The sequence below is a fragment of the Peromyscus leucopus genome, chromosome 13 (assembly GCF_004664715.2).
Source record: "Peromyscus leucopus breed LL Stock chromosome 13, UCI_PerLeu_2.1, whole genome shotgun sequence".
Lineage (NCBI taxonomy): Eukaryota > Metazoa > Chordata > Mammalia > Rodentia > Cricetidae > Peromyscus > Peromyscus leucopus.
Window position 1 is genome coordinate 44125165 of NC_051074.1, and position 25396 is coordinate 44150560.

At 33.5% G+C, this 25396-nt stretch overlaps 1 protein-coding gene across 4 annotated transcripts in view; it reads left to right on the top strand.

Moving 5' to 3' along the window:
- The window catches only part of Erbb4 (erb-b2 receptor tyrosine kinase 4), a 1086504-nt gene that overhangs the window by 677230 nt on the left and 383878 nt on the right, over nt 1-25396 (top strand). For all 4 annotated transcript variants that reach the window (XM_028870095.2, XM_028870094.2, XM_028870096.2 and 1 more), the window contains exon 4: nt 19051-19185. In XM_028870095.2, the coding sequence (XP_028725928.1) occupies nt 19051-19185 (135 nt within the window). The remainder of the gene's footprint in view (nt 1-19050; nt 19186-25396) is intronic.

Here is a 25396-nt window from a genome sequence, read left to right on the forward strand (position 1 = left end):
GGTGGCAATAATCTCTAGAAAAGGGTCTACTCCTGGACTCTAAAGGAGTAGAAAAATTGATCTGAGAACAAGCCAGCAAACAAGGACGTATGCATTTAATTCTCTCTGCTCTGACGTTGGATATGAAGCAACCAGGCGTTTGGAGTGTTTGCATTGACTCCCTCCCAGTGTTGGCCAATAACCTGGGAGCTACTCCAGACAAAACCTACCTGAGACTATGTTTCCTCTTTGTCAAGATATTTTATCCATAGCAACAGAATTATAACTAAGGCCACCTGAATCTCCTTGGTTATTTGTTTGTTTGACTGATTATTGCTTGTTCATTTTAGAGTGCCATTCTGTAGTGAAGGCTCTCATGGAACTCACAGCGTAAACAAGGATGATCTCAAAACTATGGCATTCACCCTGCCCTTTCCTGCCACATGTTGAGATTGGAGGCCTACACAACAAAACTCAGTTTTTGTCTGTTAATCTATTTTTAATTAAAATCTAGAATGATTCCTGATATCTTGAAATTTTGACTATATGTTTCCAGGTATTTATTATTTGGGGCTTTTTGTTGTTGTGTTTTAAAATACTGTTCTGTGGCCCCCTTTTCTTTATTCCTTAAGTTAATGATAACTAAATTTTAAAATAATTTATTTTCTTATTCTATTTTTGAGTTATCTTTCAGTAACTCATAATATTGGGCTTTCTAGAAGTTCCCTTTGTTCATCTTTCTCCCTCATTTTCACCTCTCAATTTTATCTACTATCTATGAAAACCCCCAATTTTATTAAATGTCATCTAATTGAATCTATCTTATCCACAATACTTGTTGAATTTAAGGACATCTGTTTCTCCCTTGTTTTTCTATATGAGATATTGTTCTCTTATGTATAAGCTCTTCAGGTTACCAGAGGACAAAACCTAGTTATTTTTTTTTTATTTTCTAGTTTCTGCAACTTTCTAATTTACATTGTCTTTAAGTTTTACCATTTACTAAACTTTGCTCTGTTATGTTACAACAATTATATTTCAATCATGAGCTCATAACCTGAGACTGTGGTTTATGTATTAAATGTATTAGTTAATGACAAGAGATCAAACAAGGAGATACACTATAGTTTTAGAGATAAGTATGATATACTGTGGCAAAGAGAGCACCTATTATTTGGAGATCTAGAGTAAATTGATTAAATAATATAAGAAAAATACTTAAAATCATAAAAATCTAACCTTGCCAAACTTATATGTCACCAACTTCATATTTTCTACAATGTATTTTCTTCCTTTCTCAATGCCCAAGCCAATTACAGCTTGCATATTATCCCCACTGAGAGAACATTGTGGAAGAGAGGGCAAGAAGAATGAAAGACCCAGAAGACTGAGAGAAGGGCTGTGAGTTGCCATCTGAGTAAAACACACCTATCATAGTCATGAACTCTTATCAGCTCTTGATGCCCGAACTGTACTTGCACATTAAGATCAATATCAAAAATCAGACATGAGTGGATAAGGAGATCAAAGAGTCCTTCCCTTCACTGCTGACATATGTACTGACATATTTGACTCCTGTACCCATTGGTGATGTTCAGTGTGCAGTGGATAGCTCCAATCCAGACATCAAGCATATGGTCCTGGTTAAAACAAATAGGTCAGAAAATAAAACTAAGTCATGAATGTAGAAAGGAGACTGGAAGGGAGGAATGGGGTTGATAGGTTTGAGATTGAGATTAGAGGGCAAAAATATATCAGAATGCAGTGTGTGTGTGTGTGTATGTGTGTATAATTCTCAAAGTAAAAACTTAAACAAACAAAGAACTTTGTGCTTTCGGGTATTATATCAACTAGATCTTTGTTCTTCTCTAGATCTTCACAGATCAAGACAAATATATATCTAAGGACCACAGACCAAGTTCTAATCTAATTCTTAGGGAAGCTAATGAGAATCCTTTAAAATTTAAAGTGGTTCTCAACCTTCCTAATGCTGCAAGCCTAATTACAGTTTCTCATGTGTGGTAGCCCCCAACTTTAAAATTATTTCACTGCTACTTCATAATTGTAATTTTGCTACTTCTATGAATCCAAATGGAAATAAATATCTGTGTTTTCAGACAATATTTGATGTACCCTGTGAAAGGGTTCTTTCGATCACCCCCCACCCAAAAGGTAGCGATCCACAGGTTGAGAACTGCTGGTTTAAATGGTTTAATTGGTCTCCAGATGTAAAGAAAATACTCACTTTCATGATGAAGAACTGACTCAGGAGTAGTCAATATAAGCAAATCATTCTGAAGTGGTAAGAGGCAGCGACTGTAGTGATAAACAATCTGAGAGATGGTGCTGACCTACTTGTGTGTTAATTACAAGGAAAGAATAAACTTTAGGTGCACAATTTGATCCTATAGATCTTCCATATATTCACAGAAACTTTTTTTTTTTTTTTTTTGGTTTTTTGAGACAGGGTTTCTGTGTGTCTGTGTGTAGCTTTGCGCCTTTTTTTTTTTTTTGGTTTTTCGAGACAGGGTTTCTGTGTGTAGCTTTGCGCCTTTCCTGGAGCTCACTTGGTAGCCCAGGCTGGCCTCGAACTCACAGAGATCCGCCTGGCTCTGCCTCCCGAGTGCTGGGATTAAAGGCGTGCGCCACCACCGCCCGGCCCTATTCACAGAAACTTTATAGAGTGGAAACTTAAAACAATGATCATATATATTTCTTTCATGCTGCACCTCTTCCCCAAGAAAGGATTTTATTTTGTTTTGTATTTTATTTTGCAATTGTGACTATCAAAACGGCATCAATGGAATTTTCTTAGACTTCAGTCTTGATGTTAGAAGGACTTGAAAAAATCACTTAGTGTATTTGTTACAATGAACATGTATGTATTGTAGAGAAATAAGTGCCTTGTTTAACAATACTTTCTTTGAAGCTGTGGAATGAATATACAAGCTGAAAGTATCTTCCTTTTTCATCTCTAAAGATCTAAAATCTAGTACTTTTCACCTAATTGGATAATGCAAAACTAACCTATCTAGAAATATTTTCTCCCCCTCCTCTCTTTCTTTCTCTGCTCCTCTGGTGTGTGTGTGTGTGTGTGTGTGTGTGTGTGTGTGTGTGTGTGTGTGTGTGTGTGTAGCATGGTATGGTGTAGTAAACTCATGTCAACAGTCTATGCCTGGAATTCTACTCTTTCTCTCTCCACCATATATTTATAGACAAGGACCATCAGGGAGCCCAGAGTTCCCTGATTGGCTAGATTGACTTGCCAGCAAGTACCAAGAACTTTCCTGTCTCCATCCCAACAGTGCTGATACTACAGAACTGTTCTGCCATGACTAGCTTTGTCCATAGATACTAAGAATATGAACTCAGATCTTCAGGCTTGAATGACAGGGTAACAGAAACATCTCCCTTCGGACATCTCTTAAATGCAACTTTTTTTTTTTTAAAAAAAATCCTACTCTTTTTTCTAAAGTATAATTTAAGGCTCAAGATCCTTTAAACTGTTTTTGTTTTCTCTGTTTTGTTCAGTTAATGACTTAATGCTATAAACAAATTCATGTAAATATGATAGACAGTCATCTTCCAGGAATCTTGTAAGGCTATTTGATATTTCAATGTGACTTTCCTGGTGTAAGGGTGATTGATGTCTTTTGGTGATGTGTCTGTAGCACACGTGTCCAGGTATTATCATTAGAGACTTATTCCACCTTTATTACAATAATTATTTGGAGAGAATGTGTATCCATTGCTGCTACGGTTGATGTAACTCTAGGATATTTGTTCACTTTTTCAGTCTCACACAAAATAATTGCCTGGTTTTCTTTTTTCCCACATCCAGGAACTGAGATGAGTAGGTCATGGGAGCCTATCTGTATGTGGTTAACTGATAAATATCATAGCCATTCTTGAGAAATTCACACATCACATAAACCAGATATGTGCAGTGGACTTCAGGAAACGTTTTGCTTTGATTGGGGGTATTTAGATGTAGATTTCTGAGACTTCTAGTTGTTCCAGTCAAAACTGAACTCACTCTGTCCCCTGATAACTCTGCCCCAGAGCAAGTCAGTCACTACATTTGGTTGTGGCAATTATCTTTCAAGGTTGCAAGAAATCCACCAACCCTATTAAAATCCACCAACTCTATTATTTGCATTCCCATTACCACAACCATTTAAGACCTAATATGAGCAAATGTTCAAGTGTTTGAAAGAGCTTTGTTTTTTAAATTGAAACCATTGGAGTATGTATTGTTGAATTCCTTTTTGCCTGGATGTTTTAGTAATAACTAAATACAATGAACAATGGTAAAATTAGCAGGAGTCTTCTGGTTTTTGCATTTTCATTTACGTTCATAGATATAGTCTCTTTTAAAGGTATTAAATTAATATGATATGCATTGAGTGGGGTTTTTCACCCATCTGAAATATTCTAAATACAAAATTTATTATGATACATTTAAAAATTATTAATATTCATTTGCCACCTGTCATCCAAATAGAGTAAAATTATGCTTATTAGCAAAGTTGAAGGAATACATGGATAAACTATATCAATAAATGAACTTCTATACTTTACATTGTGTAGAAGGATTTTCCTTGAAAATGTGCCAACTTTTTTTTTCAACTTTTGGATCACATCTTATTATCCTAGCTGTAATTAGAAGTCTTGTGAAATTAAGAACCATTAAATTCAATGAGTTTTCAGCACAGAAAATTTGCCAGAGGCACTCAGCCAATGGGTCTGCAAGGCTGGGCCTTTCTCGGAGTCGTCCCTCCTCTCCTGTTCACTCTAAAAGGAAGCATCTTTCCCACTTAGCTAATTAATTACACCTGCCAACAAGCAGATGGTTCTGAAAGCTTTGAAGCATGGAAATATCTAGGTGCATATCAGCTAGCTTCCTTCGGTGGCAATTTAGATGATAACTCTTGAAGCTCCAGAGAAATGAAATATTAAATGACTACAAAAAAAACCCCTATAACCTTTATTTTTTTTTAAAGTACTTTCAGGTATAAAATCATTGCCTTTTTCCTGATCTCAGTACAAGCACATTTGCAGGCTGTTTATGTTTGTATTGAGGTTGGAAGAGTACCGGCCAGATGTTGCCAGGCAATTGTTCTTAGCACTAAGATAAAATAAAAACAGTGGAGTAGGTATATTAGTAGAAATTCTCAAAATATTGTCGCTTTACAGTAAGTTATATTTTGTTGTTTGATATGTTAAATGGATGTAAGAATACATATGTAGCCATATTGAAAATAGAACTGTAGCATGGGAGGAACTTTAATATGTTCCTTCACATGTACCTAGTGTTCCATGCTGTCAAGCTAACCTAGTCATGGTCAGTAGTGAGAAATGATCCGTGAAGTTAATTTAAGGTAATAATATTTTGAATATCATATATATATATATATATATACATATATATATATATATAACTACATATATACCAGATCAAATTAACCATAAAAGATGAGTACATGTACAATAATGGTGCAATGTTAACTTTTATGAGTTCATAATAAAATATGTAGTTTATATCTTATTGAATTCACAATGATTTAGTTTCATAAGAAATTTAAAGTATGTTTTCTGATATACTTTGTTACTTTGCATGTGAAGTAGTACTGCCTTTCTATTTTAAAGGAATATATATATATGTCTTGCTAGTGGTAGAATAATAATGTCTCTGCACTTTTACCTGCAAATGTATTGACACTTTCTCAATGGTGTCAATACATTTCTAAAATGTATCTAAATAAATCAGTGAAAACACTTCAAATTTTCAGATAAAATCACTTCCCTTACTCACATAAATAAAAAGCCACGTAATAAACATATCCAATGGTGGAGTCACTTAGATACATTGTGTATCAAATGATAACATTTAATACATATGTCCCAAAGACAAGACTGTTCTCTTAATATCTTAGTATCTAAATGCATAGAATCCAATATGTTTGCCTGCATGGAAGACACTTTGATTAGGCTCAAACTCATTACTTTTAATTTTTACTTTCCCTTTCTTCCCACACTTGAGTTTTATTTCCTTTAACTTCTAACTGATTAGACTTGAAGCTTAATTAGAAAACAAATTTTAGTGTTTTGGATTTATTAGTTCATTATTTCACTTTCATTTTTTATTAATTAATCAACAGCTATAAAAATGGTTGAAACACCATGCTTAAACTGTAGATTTGTTAGTAGAACCAGCACCTCAATACATTTAAGCCACCCAGTTTTCCCACTCTTAGAAATGAAATTGCAAGGGAAATAGAGACCGATTCTTTCAGGCTTCTGACATTGGGTATTGTAATTAAAATCCATTTTACCTTATTCATTGAACCAGAACCTCAAGGACTCGGTGTAGAGTTCCCACAATACTTGAAAGTAATAAAATTGCCTTCAAAAACCTCAATCTCTTTAGTGAATGGAAGGCTTTTCCTTAAGTAGGCTGAATTCTTCAAGTTTTATTGTACTGCCTTTTCCTCTGTGCCTACTTTTACAGAGGTAAAAGGAATCCACCTTCAGTGAAGAGGTTGGGATGTGGTCCAGACACGCTAGCAGAGCCAAGACTTTAAATGTGGTGCTTCTCATGTAGAAATAATCTTTTAAAAGCATAATTTTACCTTTCAACTCAATAAAATATTTTTGGAAAATGCTTCAGGGAAATTGCTGAGTTCTTAATTATGCTTGGAAGTAGACTGCATAAGACAGTAGAGTATACCTCAACTCTGCTTATGCTGTGTTTTCTTTCTGTTTCTCAGACATCCCTTCCTGTAGTTCTGGGAATGTGGAATAAAAGTTTGAAATTAGAATCCCAGTTCAGCACTTAGAGTGACTTGGACTCTCAGTTTTCTAGAACACGCTGGCCAGTTATTTAGTGTTCCAAACTTTATTTTTCTCAACTGTAACCTGAGACCATTAAAAATTGCCCTGCCAAATTTTCATAATTAAGGGAAATACAGTATTATGCATATTCAAGTAGAGGTAGTATTTATGAAGAGCTATTGCTGTGAAATCTAAAAGGACCAGTTAGCCAGACCCTGGAATCCTCATTGGAGTCTTGTCTGTGAGGCATTAGACATCTTGTTTGATCATCTCTTGCCTGATATGCCTTTTGGGGACAAGAATCCCACCCCCCACACACAAAATGCTGATTTAAAGACTCCAGTATTTTTACGAGTGCTCAGTACCTATAATAGTTCCCTAAAAGAAAATGTGAAAGTCAGATAAGTAGGTTAAAAATCTAACTGGCTTGCTATTCAAATCCGCAGGGCTTTATGTTGTTTTTCTATGGGTAATTTGATTCTTGGTGTAAAAAAAGTAAACAAACACAAAGCAGCTTACAAATTGATTAGAGTTTACCATCACAAACTTGAAATAAGTTTTCATAATGACAAAAAAGTAAAATATGCATGTTTTATTTTTTCTTAACTAACAAGTTACAAACTCTCATTTTCTAACTTAAAATAATTTTGTCAGTTATCTTTCAAAAGAATACTTATGAGATGAGTAAGTGAAGTTACTGGACAGGATAGAAACAAAATATACTCACTGCAGGGCTGTTCCTACTATCCTTTAGTAATAATAGCACATCAGCTGGACATTTGCTGAGAAGTAACAGTGCAGTGAGCATTTTCATGTTAACTCATTTGGACCTTATGGTTGTGCTGTGAGTGTGATTCCATTAGTATCTTTATTATATGGATAAGTCTAAAGATACTCAGGGAGAATGAATAATGCTATATGTTAATGTTGGCAAATGTTACAAATCACAATCATGGTTACCCATCTGTCTCCATATCCCAGGAAGAAAACCACATCTCAAGACCTATCCTTTTCTAGTATTAGACTTTTGCATGACTGAACCATATTATCTTGTTAACATGATAACATTTGGTGTTTTCTTATGTCTAATCTTAAAAAGCATCTCTATTGCCTAAAATGAAATCCATCGACATTTATTAAATCTGGGAAAGATGGACCATTCTAAAGTGAAGCTATTTTTTTACTTAATCTGGAAGATATAGGCATATTATCGCTTGACAGGACAGAGTCTGCTGTGTCATTATATATTAAAAGCATAAAATTTTTTTTCACTTGTGGAAAATGATATTTGTAGGGCTGGTGGTCATATGCTGATCTACTAAATCGTTACTGAAAAAAGTATTAATGAGTTTGTTTTAAAATAGCATGTGTATGTAACTTGAAGTCTTTGAGTCCGTTCTCTGAGCAAATGGAGTACTGAGTTAGAACTTCTTGATTCAGGTGTGAAGACCTATATTTCTCTCGATCTGTTGGCAGTATTATTTCATCTTGCTTATTACATATCTAGTGTTTGCTGCCTGTTTTATTGATATAATAAAAAACTTAATAAGTTAAGCAGTGTGTGGAGCAGTCTCAGCATTTCACTGCCCTAAGCTGCTCAGATACGTTGGTATTCTGCATTTCCCAATGGATCCAGCTGGAGACTTGCCAGATACTGGCCATGAAAGAGTTCTGGCTACTTGTCCTGGGCTCATGGAAATGACCTTGGCTTTATTGAAACATGAAGGTGAAAGTCACAAGGAGACTGTAAGAGGACCCCTTATGACCTGTGAACCAAGGACCAAACCAAAGTAAGAGAAGGAGCTTAAAATGTGGTCACAGAATGTGGCTACAGAAATGATAGGATATGACTCAGAGGATTAATCCACTAAGTATCCAGGATTACACAGTGCAAGAGCGCTAAAGTGTTACAAAATCTCTCATCTGGTCCTCAGAATAACTAGTTTTTAGATAAAAGAATCTCCCAAATTGTGCTGATAACCTGTTTTGAACAGCCTTTAAACATCCAGGTCTTCTGCACACACCAATTTTACACTGCAAATCAATGGTGAATACTAAAATTTCCAATTCATAGATGATAAAAAATAAGCTGAAATGACTTCATCTGTAATCTACAGTGAAGGAGTCGTGAAGATAGTGTGCATGAGCTATAGGGATTCCTCGTATGTGACAAAACTAATGTAGGAAAAACACTTGAACACATTTCAACATCATTTTAAGTTAGTCGAAGGAAATCAAAGGAATATGTCCTACATGGATAGATAAATTTGAAGTTAACAAACAAGAAAACCTGATTTGTAGTTTAAGAAATATTGTGTGAATATTTAGAAGACATGTTTCTGAATGTATATTATCTTGAATTGATATTTATCTGTCTTTTTGCCATATATGTAATTGATATTTCATGCTTTGACAACCAATAATGCACATAGAATCACTACCCTTATTCAGACACCCATTCCTTTTTGGTTTTCTCTAAAGAATTACATAAAATATATGCTATTAAAATTCAATGTGAAGCTCTACAGCTTTTTTTCTAACTGTACAGAAGTTCATTGAGTTGGATAGACTTTGAGTTTAGTTAATTTTGATGTATAATATTTTTATTTATTTGTGTTTTTATAATAAAGTTTAAAATTACAAAAATATATTTAAATGTCTTTACACATTTAGACTTTTTACAGCATTTCAGAAACAGGTTCTTTGTATTATTGTGTCAGAATTCTTTCATTCTTTATTTTTATATTTTTTTTTTGTTTTCAATGTTTGTTTTGCAGCATCTGTTTCTGAATCATCCAGGCCCCCAATTTACACACTTATATTCTGAATATTATCTTGTATATGCTTAAAAATCTTGATATAGTTGAGAAACCAATAATCATTTTTGCAAGATTTAATAATTCTTCTTTTTCTTGCTTTATCTTCCATTTGCAAGTTTTATCTTGCCAGCAACAAACCTACACATTGATGTTGTTATTACTGTCATCTAGGAAAATCATCCTTTATAAAAACTCTAATGAAGTGAAGAAATCACACATTGTGAGAGGAGTTATTAAAATGATACAAACTAATATAGGAGGTGAGATATTTGAAAGTGACCTTGCAGTATATCCCAGGCTTATTGTATTAAAGCTTGTAAATAAAAGGGACAAATCATTTCTGTACTAATATGACTTTCTCCCTTTATTGGAAATGAAAACATTGAACTCTGCTGATTTCTTTTTCTACTGAAGCAATTACATTTTCTAGAAACTTGGAGCAGTTATTTAAGAGGATTGTTGTCTGTAATGTGGGATTTTTGCTGGATAGAACATAAAAACATTTGAGCTTTATGTAAGGGAGTATTCTGTTTCAATATAAAGAATCCACTAAATCTTTTGTGTTTTCTGTTTATGTACTTGAATTATGCCCACGGTTATTATCAGAGCAATGTTTACCTACTATAAATTTGAGAATACATCATTAAATACCCATATTTTATTCTTTTTTTATAATTGTCAATATAGTTCAATATACTTTTAAGATCTTTTGCAGAATAGTTTTAATAATGTTATGCCAGACCTCTCTTTTAAAGAATTGTTGGAATGGCATATAATACACTATTTTTTTGCTAATAATGTCAGATAGATATCAAGTTTTTCAGTTTTTTTATAATTGTTTTGAACACACTAAGACCCTTTTGGGGCAATAGAAATGAATCCTCTTATTCCTTAAAATTACATTTCATATATAGTATTTAATGGGATCAAGTTAGTTAGTTTCTTGAGAAAATAAAAATTAAAATGATAATATGCATACCAACCAGGTGGAAGATCGGAAAATAGAAAAAAAATATAAAAAAATCTATCTAAAACCAAACATAAAGATAGTTATGACTCTGAAGCAACTAGATTTCTATATATACATGAGAATAAAATCTGATGAGATAGCTTTGGAAACGTACTCACTACATCTCATCAACTTCATTCCCAAATATTTACATGGCATAGGTTTGCTCATAGCTTTGCATCAAAGGAGTATTCTAGGATATAGCAGTACCACTTACAGTAACCCCAATGAGAAAAATATGTGTTGTCCATCAATGCAGACTTGGAGACACCATGATATCATGCAACAATGAATGTAAACATGGTACATGAATTTTGTAGACATGATGTAGAACAAAAAAAGAGAAAAGATGTTAAAATTATATGTAGGTTATTAGTTGTATGACAGCTCTTTTTCCCTATTACTATCACTACTTAGAACTTTTAAATATAATATGTAGTTGGTCATATGACAGTCAGAGAAGAAATTTGATTCCATACTGCTGGATGTGATTTTGTGACTCAATTCAGATCAACAGAATATAATTGTTTATGGAAGGTTCCTTACCATGACTAAGATATACCCATCCATTCCTTTTAATGATTTCTTTGATTTTGAACATTCCTTTTTATCAACTGAACCCTCTTTTTTATAGTAAAGGAATTGAAGAAATAAGATAAATTGGAATCTAGGACCCTGATGATTGTATACTTTGCAATGTCCTTGAACCATCTAGCCAGAAAAATACATAAAATAAAACAAAATTTTCTCCTTTAAGGTGTTCTGCAATCTCTTATTGAGTAACAGAATATGAATGTAAACATATGAAAACAAAAGCCTCTCTTATACCATTAGTTAACATTAGTTAACTAATGTTTAAATAATCATTAACTTTAAAATAGAATCAATGTTTGATAGTTTCTATGATTTCAGCAACCCCATTATAGAGGTCAGAATTGTACCTTGCAATAGTGAGACAGATCTTAAAGCTAGCAAATCAAAACTAGATATTGAAATTTGTTTTATCTCATTAACTAAATTCAGTATTATTTCCTTCCAGTATACCTCAAACCTTGATATTGGAAGAATGATTTTTATGTTTATCATCTATGTATCTACTGACAAACCAACCCATACTGTAGACACCCTTTCTATTTACTCATAGCCTACAAAATAGCATTATTTTAATGTGCAAGAAATAGTCATATGCCCTGTGTTATGAGATGATGATATCTGATTTAAGGAGAATTAGTGGATATAAAATGAAAAACTCTAAGGAACTTCCATCAGGACATTATGATTGATTAAATATGAAGAAATGAAATAACCACTGATAGATCTTAATTTGTTTAGAGGGGAGTGTATGAGGTCAGAGAATGATTTATAGGAATCAATTTTCACCTTCCACAATGTAGGCTTTAGGGATCCAGGGATAAACTCAGTTCACCAGGCTTGACAGAAAGCACCTTTTTTCCCCGAGACGAATTGCTAACCCAGAGTTTCTTTCACATTCTGGGCATTTTCTTAGGAATTATGAAGAAAGAATGATGTATTTCATGGTTTTTAATTCTTGAGGAAACCGCACCAATATAGGGAAGATAAGAAAAGTATCCAGGGTGTGACAGCATGAGCTCTGTGTCAAATGATGGATAAAATAGTGATATTAAAGATCCGAACCTCTACATGACTAGTTAGTCACAGGAAAACACTCCAAAGAGCTTGGACTTGAGCCGAAACAATGAAAACTCAGAATCATCTTGTTCACCCAAGCATTATTAGTAAGTTAGAACAATGTGGCAACATTTCTGGGTTCTGTTACATCAAGGTGTTTTGCGTATATTTTCTATTATAACTTGACTTTCAGCCAATGGGTCTAATAATTTCCTCTTTAAATTGCCTTGCTCTGCTTGAAAAACTGTCCACTGTTACTGCCTCCCATTTGGTATTCGCATGCATGAGCTTTTGACTCTGATCACTGAGCTGAAAGATACAGGGTTGCATCACTCATTTACATTATCACCCTCTACCCCCTCCCAATACAAATGTGACATTTCAATTTTGCACACTTCAACTCTCCTTAAATCATCTGTATAAAAACTTCAAAGCTTGATTGATGATGAATGAGCCATTGTCTCCTCAAGCACCCGTTTCTCATTAGCCTTTGGAGTCTCAGCTTATTAATAATGAACCTTGAGGGCTGACCCAGTAGGGTGGCAGCAATTCATTGTACTCCCAGCTGAAAGGTCTGGGTTTGGGAAAGATACAGGAATCCATAGACCAAGTCCATTCTAGAGATGATGTATTAAGTATTACAGGTGGATGATGTGATCTATATTACTTCTGTGTCATTATCTGCCCACAGACTTGTGTGGCTTAAGGTGATGACAGTGAGAAAGATATATGGCTTTGTTTCTGAGAAAGATCCATAAATGCCTGTGCAGCTTCATTTTGAAAATGGCCTTTGTGTGACTTTAGATTTTGACTTCTTTGTTGTGTGCTTTGTCTTGGATAGGTAATATAAGTCTAATATATACATTATTTAGGTGTCTGTGCTGTAACTAGACAAGTGTGATGCTTTTAACCTGTATTATTATTGTCATTTTCATTCTACAGTTGACCTATATGATGCCCTCCTACAAAGTGAGACATTTAGATACATAGCCGGGGATTGATGTAAACAATTTCTTTCCTGTTTATTAGATTTTTATTATATCATTGTGGTTAATAGTTCTTTGAGAGATAGTTACTACCAATACCTGTAAAGAGACCAAAGTGTCATACTGTAACTGCATTTACAATTATAATTGCTGTTTTGAAAAAAGAGAGAGATTCAGTCATTTTTATGTAGTAATTAGAAATAGTACACTGGGTGAGAGAAATAATTTCAGCTTTCTAAACCTACCAGGAGGACACATTCATCTGCATTTTTAGTAAGGATGTCACAGCACAGTTAGACTATTTCATATAGGTCTGTAACAATATACGATTATTTGACCACATTTTATTTTGAAAGAATATATTTACATAATGTCAACAATTCTATTAAAAGAAGCTATCTGGCAATCCACTATAATAACCAGTTTTGAGAAAGTGGCTAACAAAATAATTTATTTGAATAACAAAAACATTATTTTCATCAGACTCATGAAAGGATATTTAAATGAAAAAAAAGTCAATGGTAAGTGTTTTTCCTGGATTTGAAGATGTAAGTTGCTCATATTCTCTTTCAAAAGTCATATCAGCACTTTGTATTTTCCTAAAAATAATTTCAGAAGCTCCATTATGTAGACTAAAAAAATTGAGTATTACAGTATAATTTTAGGCTTTTCCATAGTATATACTAGGTAATTTGTGTAAGCTTAAGAAAATTGGGACCAACTACAGTAACTCAAAGTCATCATTATTCATGTAGTAACTAATAACCGAGTTTGATAGATAAAATGGACTTTTTATACCACTAAAATTTGTTAAAATGACTCACAATTATTAAACATGCTCTCTACAGTAATCCTGTATAAGTTTTGAGCATTTTATATAGTAACATTTATTTTATTTCAGTTAACAAGTAGTCTAACCATAAAATTACATATGGATGTATTTAATTTACTTTATATTCAATAAATTCTACTATCTATAGATTTTAACTTAGTAAACATCTGTTGTATATCTCAATATTGCAATACCCAGGACCGGGATACAAGTTTGACAAACAGGACTTTCTGACTAAAACACAGATTCAGATAAAATGATTTAAGTTGTTTATGGAAAAGGTTACCTTTCATCATTAATTTTACATAGTGTCAATGCAAATTAAAACTAGAAGATTCAGCGTAAGTTAGCTGATGAATGTTGGCATGAAAATACATGGCTAATGTTTGTTCATATAAGCAAAGGTATGCATTGGGCAAAGACTGCCCAATGGTAGTTGTTGCAAAGACAGTTATGAACCATGTCCCTTAACTTCACGAAGCTTAGTCTAGTCATATTTAAGTTTAAAATAATGTTATATATGTGTTTTTAAAGTTAAATCCCATAGTTACATTACAGCATAATGTAAATTGTTATTTCCTTACTCCAAGTATAAAAACATTTATTCCATCTTTCACTTGACCCCTATATATTTAGTGAGAAAAGCTTGAGATGGAAATATATTTAAGTGTTTAATGGGGTTTTTCAGTAATGAATGATACTTTTGTTTTTACAGAATGCCATATCTAATATAACTTTAACATTTATTAGTAAGAATCAGTTCTGTTTTGAGAAATTACTGGAAATAGTTTCATACAATAGAGTAAGAAAACTCAAAGCTTCTCCTATGCCAATTGATTAAATGGCCAAGAATCTCTGTGTATCTTTCTTAATTTACTCTGATATGTATTTAGAACAGACCATGAGTACAGTGAAATGAGATTGTGTGGTAGAATATTATTTTAAGGTGTGTTACTTTTGTTTATGTTGCATCTGTTTAACTCTGTGAAGCTGGGTTACTGTGCCTGTGTACAACACCTCCTGGTCTAATAAAGAACTGGCCAATAGCGAGGCAGTAGAAAGGACAGGCAGGGCTGGCAGGCAGAGAGTATAAATAGAAGGAGAAATCTAAGAAGGGGAATTGGAGATCTAGTAGCCAGAGGAGGAGGGTGACTCCAGGGGCCAGCCACCCAGCTACACAGCAAGCCACAGACTTGATTTACAAGTAAGACTAAGATTTACAGAAGTAAGAGAACAGGAAAATCCCAGAGGTAAAAGGTAGTCAGAATAAGTTAAGGAAAGCTGGCAAGAAACTAAGCCAAGCTAAGGCTGGGCATTCATAATTAATAATAAGCCTCCATGAGTGATTTATTTGGGAGCTGGGTGGTGGGTCCCCCAAAAAAAGATCAAAGACCAATTAACACTCTGCTAAACCTGAACTCATGCTTCTTTGTCCATAAAATTCATTCATTGTTTTTCCTCTCTTCCTTTTAATATAGAACTCTTTTTTAATCTCGATCCTAAAATTTAATTGTTACTTATTTTAGCTTCATGTTAGAGAAAAGTAAACTGTGGTTATGAAACAGGTGGGGGTTTTTTTCAAATAAATCTTCAATAAAACAAGTAAAAACATTGCTGCTTTTAAAAATTACTAAAGATAGATGTAAATACAAGTGACTTTATTGGTACTTTATCAGAGTAAGATCTCCCCAAATCCTTCTGTTTTTCTGGTAATTTTGTCCTGTCTGACAGTAAGTTAAATCCTTCATCGTCAATCATATCAGGGTACTCTTTCGTTAGTATATTTGTATGGGTAGGAATCATCCCATTGACATTTACAGGAATATACTAAGGAACATATGATGTCACATTTTAAATACTTGTCTATAAAAATATTTTCAGGAAATAATCTTAGAATTATCTTTAAATATGATTTAAAGTTTTGTCTGATTTTATAACATTATAAATGTGTAAAATATTAGTATCACTTGTGAGAAAATACTTGATTAGGTTATTTTTCAAATATGAAATGTCGATTGTGGGATTTTGTCATTCAAAAGTGAAGAAAGATATATGTCATAAAGGCAAAACAGCTATTTAAGCTGAAACAAAGAAACTATTCCATATTGAAAGCTAAAAATGTATAAATCTCCCAACTGATTTGTTTGAGGAAGCTGGCTTTCAGCTCTTTCATGGCAAAAAGTACCATCCAGATTGACCATGACTGTGCCTTAGTTCAAAATTTTAGTCTGTAAGCTTGTTTTTAAATTATTATTGTCTCTTTTCTATATCGCTTTTCCAAGAAAAAGCCAAACTCTCCAATGAAATATTTCTAAGAAACTAAGGTTAATAATAGTAGTAGATTAATTCTGCTGAAGAAAGAGATTTGAGAAGATTATTATTCATCATAATACAATCTGATTCTATTTGAGAATATCCAGCTAGGGAGAAGTAGAAAATGGACAGTGTGTTTCTTCCATGTGAACAGTTTGAGTTAAAATGTTACTCTTGAAAACTAAGGTTGTTTTCTTTTGTTTGTTTTCATAACGTTTGAACTACTACCTCACTCCTGGTGTATTTTTTTTTTTCAGTACAACTTTTCTAAATGTAGACTGAAAAATAACCTTCATTTCCTGAATCGCAGTCGGGATACTCTTTCTTTTTACCTAATGAAGAATTATTCCTAGACCTGAAGAGTATCTCACAGTGCCTTATAAGAAAGCTATTAGTATAAAATCTGTGCACATTTTCCCATAGAAACTTAATGCCAAACATTAATACAGAAATTCTTTTTACAATCAGCCTTACATCTCCCTTCTGCTCTGATGAAGTTTGAATGGTTGGGTCATGAAAAATAATGAACTAGGTTTTAGAAGAAGAAAGATGATCTAATTCCCCCTTGTTTCTTTTTTTCCTCCTCTTCAAGAAGTGGAACCAACAGGCAGTGAAAAGATTGATGATGAGAATGGAACTGAGTTTGAAGTGGAACTCTTTGAAAAATGTAAATTAATCTAGAGGATTTTATACATTCAGAGCCACCAGGTTCTTTGAATGTGCCACAAACTTTGCATCAGCAAATGCTACTCTGCTGTTACATATTCCTCTGTTCATTTATTTCACACTGGTTTAAGAGAGCTCTTAAATATTTAGCTCAGACCAGGCCCACAAAAGGAGAAAATAACAACATTACAAATTCTGAAGAACTGCATAAGGAAAATGACTCTCTAGGTACAAAGGAGCCTGACTCTCTTTCCACAATGTTACATTCTAGAATTTATTGGTTAGCAATATGTCCTTAAACTGCTGTTTCCTTTGTCTTTCATAAAGTACCAATGAAATTTTTTTTGAATAATGAAATGCAGTTATTATTTACATTTTATTTTTAGTGAATTTTAAGATAATATACTCATTATACACAATGATAGATTTCATAGATATCTTACATGAGTGCATCACGTACATCTATTATCTAAACTCTTATTCTCCTTGTCTCTGTGCACCTCCTATTAATCTCATTTGTTCCCCATATCTCTTCTTTACCTACATTCCCAATTTTCATGCATTTATGTTCTTAACTTCCTATAAAATATCTAAGCTCTACAAATAAAAAAGAACATTTGATATTTATCTTCCTGCATCAGATATTTCATTTAGTATCATTATCTCTAGTTGTATTTCCAGCAAATGACATGATTTTATTCTTCTTCATAGCTAAACAAAGTACCATTCTGTATATACAGCATTTTTTCTCTATCCACTTATGGCTTTGTGTATACCAGGAAGAGTCTTCTGTTTCCTCCCCATCAGAACATTATGTCTTAGATAACATAGCCATTCTGTATCTAGAGTGGATAATACAAGCACTCAGAAAACCAAGGAAGGAAACTGACTCTGTACAGCAGCTGGTCCAACACCGCATCTAATCCTACCTTTTGTAAAGACGCTTACTTGTTTTCTTAGTTTGTAGATGGAGTTTCCAAATGATCATATAATGATTCTAAGATTATATACTGGACAACAGAGAGAAACTCTAGTAGATAATAAGCAGGACAGCACTATTTGTATATCTAATTTCTTTAAAATAACATTTTTCAGAGGAGCTATCTTAATTTTTCGTGATAACTTAAAGGTATTTGAAAAAAAGGTCTTTATATGTCATCATACACTGTGCCTGGGGAATACTTTAAGTAATCAGTATTAGTTGTTTAATAGAAAATCAAGTAAAAAGTAGCCTTCATGGATTTTTATATCTTTTCCAGGTTCCAGTGCCAAACAGGAATGATATAACATCTTGCTTTGTGTTATTTTAAATTATTGACCAATCTATTGATAACATTTCAAGTGGGAATGAATATTTTATAACAGAACATTTAATTTTTATTTTTTACTTTATGCTTATTACTAAAGTATGGGCTCTATTAAACATCAGATTTAATAAATCCTAAAGAAGGCACATTTGAAAGTGGTACCAAAGATCTTGAGACTTCACAGTCTGTGGCCATGGAATGATATTTTTGGAAATCTATTTTAATGATTAATTAAAGAAAAAACAAAATAACAAGAGTTTTATTAAATAACATTAATTAGTTCATATTCTGGTATGTTATATTATCATTAAATAAAATAATAATTGTAATTCAATACTTAATATGTAATATTAAACCAAAGTAGTAGATTATGAAATACTACAAGTGATACTGTTATAAATTCAGAGTAATGTCACAGACACTAAAAATATTTCTATCAAAATATTGAAGGTTGTCCATTAGAATTGTTTATATTTTTGGTCTATACTTTTCAATCTTCTGAAGTATTGAAATCAAGGTAAGTGAATCAATGATAATATTTCTAGAACCTGGCTCATAATATGACTCTAACACTGAAAATAATTTGAACAGTGCCTTTCAGATGGCTAACATTTTTTAAAAGCAAATTGATGGTTGGTTTTTGTTTCCAATACAGAAATTCTAAATGGTGGCGTCTATGTAGACCAGAACAAATTCCTGTGTTATGCTGATACCATACACTGGCAAGATATCGTTCGGAACCCATGGCCTTCCAACATGACTCTGGTGTCAACTAATGGAAGCTTCGGATGTGAGTAGCACTTCCCCATCATCCGGTTTTAACATCTGTTTATCTATCTATCTATCTATATCTATCTGTCTGTATGTGTGCGTGCGTGTGTGCATGCATGTGTGTGTGTGTGTGTGTGTGTGTGTGTGTGTATGTGTGTGTGTGTGTTTCTGTATGTCTGTCTGTGTCACAGTGCATCCATAGAAGTCAGAGGACAATCTGTGGGAATTGTTTCACTTCTTCCAGCACATAGGGCATAGGGATTGAAATCATGTCATCAAACTTGAGGTCTAACCTCTATCTGCTGACTCATCTAACCAGCCCACATCGTCCTCTCTAATGTCTTAATATTCTTTTCCCCTGTTTTATAGTGAACATCTTATCTTGTTCAGCATGCCAATGGTGATATTTTGACGTCTGAATCCATTATAAAGATCAGTTATTTCTTCTTACAGTTGTATGCCATACAGCAGATCGCTGACCAGCATCAATCTTCTAATTACTCTCTTTCAGAATTTTCAAACCTTGATTTCTCACTAATGCCCGATTGATAACGTTGGGCTGTGGTGGCACATGCCTTTAATCCCAGCACTCAGGAGGCTGAGGTAGACAGATCTCTGAGTACAAGGCCAGTCTGGTCTACAAAGGGAATTCTAGGGCAGTCAGGGCTACACAGAAATTCTGTATCCAAAACAAAAAAGAAAAGCAAAAAATCAATTCACAACAATGCAAAATGAGTCCCTATAGCATTCATATACAAGAAACACTTTACCTTCATTTTAAATCAGAAATAAACTACTGAATTCTCAATTTTTTAAAGGTATAGTACTACTTCTACCAGAGAGGATTGTTTTTTTTTAGATTAATAGTATTTAATATGATGAAATGATAAGCAAATAGTATCTGAACTATCATCAAAACCCGTGCCAATGATTCTGTCTGGAATCTCTTTCATTTTTATAAAGCAGGCTTTGTTGTCACACATTTATTATTACTGACATTTGTATGAGAACTGAATCTTTATCAAGTATTAACCTGGGTTTTAAATTTCTCAATCTATTATTATATATTTCCCACCTGAAATCATAACTCTCTCCACATAGTTTCATAATTATTTGCAATAGTGCTGATTGTGTTATGACTCTTTTATGGGAAATCAAACTCCAAGGGACAATTATTAAATTTCATGATGGCCGTAATAACATAATGGGGAAATATGAATGTATTTGATCAAAACTGACAGCTGTGTTTTTAATAAAAGGCTAAAACTCCCTTTTTTATGAAGGTAGAGTAACATAATTTTCTTGTCATCTTTAAACAGAAATTTGTTTGAAATTCTGTCTTTGTAGTTTTCAAGTTATCTAACAGGTAAAATTTCTTGTGCATTTTTAAAAATCTGCTTATGCTAACAGTGGGAAAGATGTAATTTGGAAATGGCTACTGTTTTCAGGTGGCTGTGATAAAGGAATATCATATGGGGAGGGGGTTGTATTCATTGAATGGGGAAAAGGCCTGCTGACTCCCTGCTTCTCAGAACGACTAGCCTTTAAGGCATAAACGAGATCATGCAAGAATAAAGTCTGAGCCAGAAGCCAGAAGGAAATTTGCCCAACCCCCTTACTGGGTTTAAAGCAGGAAAGGTCTATGGGGTTTGTACACTTTCACAGATGGTATCCCTTTGTGCTGATCTTTTGGAGGGCTAATGTGGATGGTTATGCCTATAATTAGGCAACTGTGGCTACACTTTTTGTTTTGCATGCAAAAATATCAGATGCAAAAATTAAAAATGCAGACTAGGTTCGTAATCAATGGTCCTTTACAGATTAGCCATCTATTGTTGTCAAAATGTTATTACCAGCTCTAGATGGTAAATCATTCCATCTACTATATGATGTTGTATCTAACAATAATGAATTAACTATTGTTTAAATACTACTTTTTATGGTTTTATTTTGCTAACAGAGAAAAATGAAAAAAAGATAAACACTATATGATGCCTCCAATATTGAATACATTGATATAGTCCACTTACAATAATCATATTTGAAGTAACGAAATGCAAAGTGTAGCTATTCAGGGTCTGAGAAGGGGAAATCAAGGCTTCTGTTTAGTTGGCTCATAACTGCAATTTTACTAAATTAAAGAGTTCTGAGGAGTCATTTCACACAGAAGTGTGAATTTACCCATACCGCTGACATACAAAATTTAAAAGTTAAAATCAACAATTTTGTGATATCTTTTTTCATCATAATCAGTAATAAGTAAATGAATAAATGTATTTTTAATTTTTATTGATAATAGAGTCTTCTCTCATGCACAATTTCCCCTCTCCCTACTCTTCCCAACTCAAAAGCTACTAAATACCCGAAATGTAATATGGATATAATCTGTGGTTTCTGTTTTCCACAATACAGTTGTCACTACTATGTAGTTTGGTACATATATTTGTAATTGATGAAAATAATAACTTTAGCTGGGCATGGTGGCATATGCCTTTAATCCCAGCACTCAGGAGGCAGAGGCAGGCAGATCTCTTTGAGTTTGAGGCCAGCCTAGTCTACAGAGTGAGTTCCAGGATAGGCTCCAAAGCTACACAGAGAAACCCTGTCTTTGGAAAAACCATTTTAAAGAAAAGAAAATAATAACTTTAATAAGTAATGAATAGAGACTATATCCTCAAAGAAAAACAAAGAAAATAGAGAGTATATCTATTCATGTTAAAGCATTTCTAAATTCTCTCACATAATTTTAGGAATCTAATGAATCTGGTCTGACATGTGTGCTTGTTTGTCTTGCTACCAGTGTTAACAATGTGCATGCTAGATGTCTTTCCAATAAAGTATGACCACAACTGTGACCTGAAACTCTGCCATTGTGACTAACAGTAAACAAAACTAAATGGCTTAGGATTTTCAGTAAATTTACATCTATTTCCTGGCTTTATGAACTGAGTTTTCTAGTTTAGAAGTAGCTCCTTTCTTCTTCTGCTTGACATAAGAAATTTTAATCATGCTTTAAGATATTCATTAGGATATTTGTCTAAGAAATTTAGTCTTCCTGACTAAAAATTACCATACCCAAACTGCGCAATATGTTCATAAAAGAACTCTCTTGAGTTAGAAGAAAAACAGTCTGAAAATAGAATTTAACTAGAATTATTACAATATCACTCTTGTTACACCTTTGATATTATAGTATTTATATGAAATATATGTACTCTTTTAATGTTGGACTTTGGCATACAGTTAAAATGCAATCAAGACAGATATAGACAACTTCAATTTATGTAAATTCATACATGCAATCAAATTACAGGAATTTAAGAAATATTTTAAAGTCAGAGCTTAAATTAGGGGGAAATGTAATACACATTGGAATGTGTAAGTTAATTTACATGAATTGAAGAGGTAACATTTTAAGAAGTACTGTAAAATAGATTTTTCACAAATTTCACCTAGTAAAACATTTTAAATACCCTTAATATTGTTTTTCTAATTCAGATAGATACAACAATCCTAACAAAGTATTAGTAACAGAACTAGCATACAATCTAAGAATGTGTGTTACAATAGACTACATTAATTCCATGTGTCAGGTCTGTTGTTAATCTGAAAGTGAGGTCCTGAGATAATAGTAAAGTACAGCAAAGCAGAATATCAGATATATATATATATATATATATATATATATATATATATATATATATCACAAAACTATCACATCAAAATTGGACAAGACAAACCAACAGAAGGAAAAAAGCCCAAGAAAAAGGCCCAAGAATTAGAGACCCACTATTTAACACACCCAGGAATCAAAAAAAAAAAAAAAAAACCCAAAAACAAAAACAAAAAAACCCCAGAAGCCATAATATATACAGAGAGAACCTGTAGCAGCCCCTTACAGGTCCTGTGCATGCTGCCTCGCCTCTGTGAATTCATATTAGCCTTGATCACATTGATTTAGAGGACCTTGTTTTCTTTGTGACCTCCATCTGCTCTGGCTCTTACTTTTTTTTGCCTTCTCTTCCATGGGCTTTCCAGAGTTCCAAGGGGAGAGATTGTGTTCCAAGATCTCTCTCTCTCTCTCTCTCTCTCTCTCTCTCTCTCTCTCTCTCTAATGTCTGACTGTGAATCTCTGTATTTGTTCCCAACTGCTGCAGAATGAAGCTCTCTGATGATGGCTGAACAAGGCATTTATGGATGATTATAGCAGAGTATCATTAGGAGTCATTTTATCACCATTTTTTAGACCAGTAGTATTTGGTTTTTCCTAGGTTCCTGGGATATCAAGTCTGTGGTTCTTGGTCACCCATGCAGTATCAGATAGGAGTTAGATCTTGTTGAGTAGGCCTTAAGTCAAATCAGATATAGGTTGGTTACTCCCAAAGCTTTGTGCCACCATTGCCCTAACATATCTTGCAGGCACGACATCATTGCAGATAAAGGATTTGAAGCTCAGTTTATTTTTCTGATTTACTCTTGGTAGCACTCAGAGTACCCTCCTGTATGAAAGATGCCAGCAAGTAGAGGTGAAGGCTCTATGTAGGCATCAAGTCAACTTCTTCATATTCAATGAGTTATGTGAGTGTTGTGAGTTTGTGGAAAACAATCCCTTGTCTATGTTGTTTGGAGCTTCTCATGGAATCCTTTGGCCCACACACAATTAGATGTAACCCAATCCCAGTCTGGTAACAAGGGATGGCCAGTTTGTGCTCTGTCTTATCTCTTAAGGGGTAGAAGAGAGGTGGGGGGAAGGAACAGGAGGCAAGGAAGGAGGGGAAACTGTGGTCAGTATCAGAATAAGTGAAAAAAAAATAATTTAAATAATCTCTTTTTTAAAAAAATGAAGAAGCCTGACTTTTCTAACGAGGTCAGAAAGGGAGTCGATCCAGATGGGAGGCAGGGTGGGGAGAAACTGGGATGAATGAGAGGGAGGGAGAATCAGGATATATTACGTGAGAAATAAATCTATTTTCAATAAAAGGAAGAGAGAGAGAGAGAGAGAGAGAGAGAGAGAGAGAGAGAGAGAGAGAGAGAGAGAGAGGTATGGAACTATATAAAAATAATAATTAAAAAATTTAAAATAGTAAAAGGTAAGGTGAAAGTATAAAAGATAAAAAAAAATGTTAGAGAAAATGTCCATTTTCTTGTTAGAGTTTGAGGTATTTCCCTATGCCATAGGAAAATCTGCCCTAAAGAGACACACCATTACCAAATTGGAAGCCTAGTTCTTCATATACAGCAGATGTTGCCTTTTACTCTACAGAATCTTAAAATGTATATGTCTACTCTGCATATATTTTAGTGAAATGTAAAAGTTAGATAAAAATAATGAAACTCACATTATATGATATCACAACAAAACAATAATAATAATAATGATAATTTTTGAAGGCATTCTTCTCTTTATCCATAAGTAGAGGGTCCCAAGTAAGTGCATGTCCCAAGGACACGATGAGGAGTAAGCTCGACACACCTCTCACTGGTGTCCTCTTGCTTTGTCCTAGATACCGACGTGAATTGTTTGACTCTAGAAACAAAATCTTCAAAACAGATCCTGTTTTCATCCTATGTGATAACTTCTTAATCAACTTTTCAAACAATGTCTATAAATTTAAAAAACTGTAATTAGTTTCTGAATTCTAAACAAGGGTAATTTATTTCTCAGCAGTACTAGTACTTCACTTTACTTCTTGGGGACAGAAGAGAGAAATTTTTATCTTCAATTTGTAGTGGGGATCTTCCTTAGCTCATCTGAAATCTTTTAGAGTCAATGTTATTTATTATAAGTAGTTATATATGCATGAGTATATAAAACATAAAATGTCTAAATCTCTTTATGATTTTCCAATTTTGTGGAATACAGATTTTTAAAGTATGTCCTTATGATGATCTGGATTTCCTCAGTGTCTGCTGTTATGTACCACTTTTCATTTCTGATTTTGTTAATTTGTGTATTCTGTCTTTTCATTAGTTTAGGGTGTGTCTATCTTCTTGATTTTCTCAAAGAACCAACTATTTCATTCAGTCTTTGTATTGTTCTCATTGTTTCTATTTTATTAATTTCAGCCCTCAGTTTGATTATTATTGTTCTTGCCTTCCACTCCCCTTAGGTGTGCTTATTACTTTTTATTCTAATGCTTTAAAGTGTGCTGTTAAGTTGCTATATAAATTGCTCCAATTTTTTAAAATGTAGACACTTAATGCTATGAACTTTCCTCTCAGCAGCACTT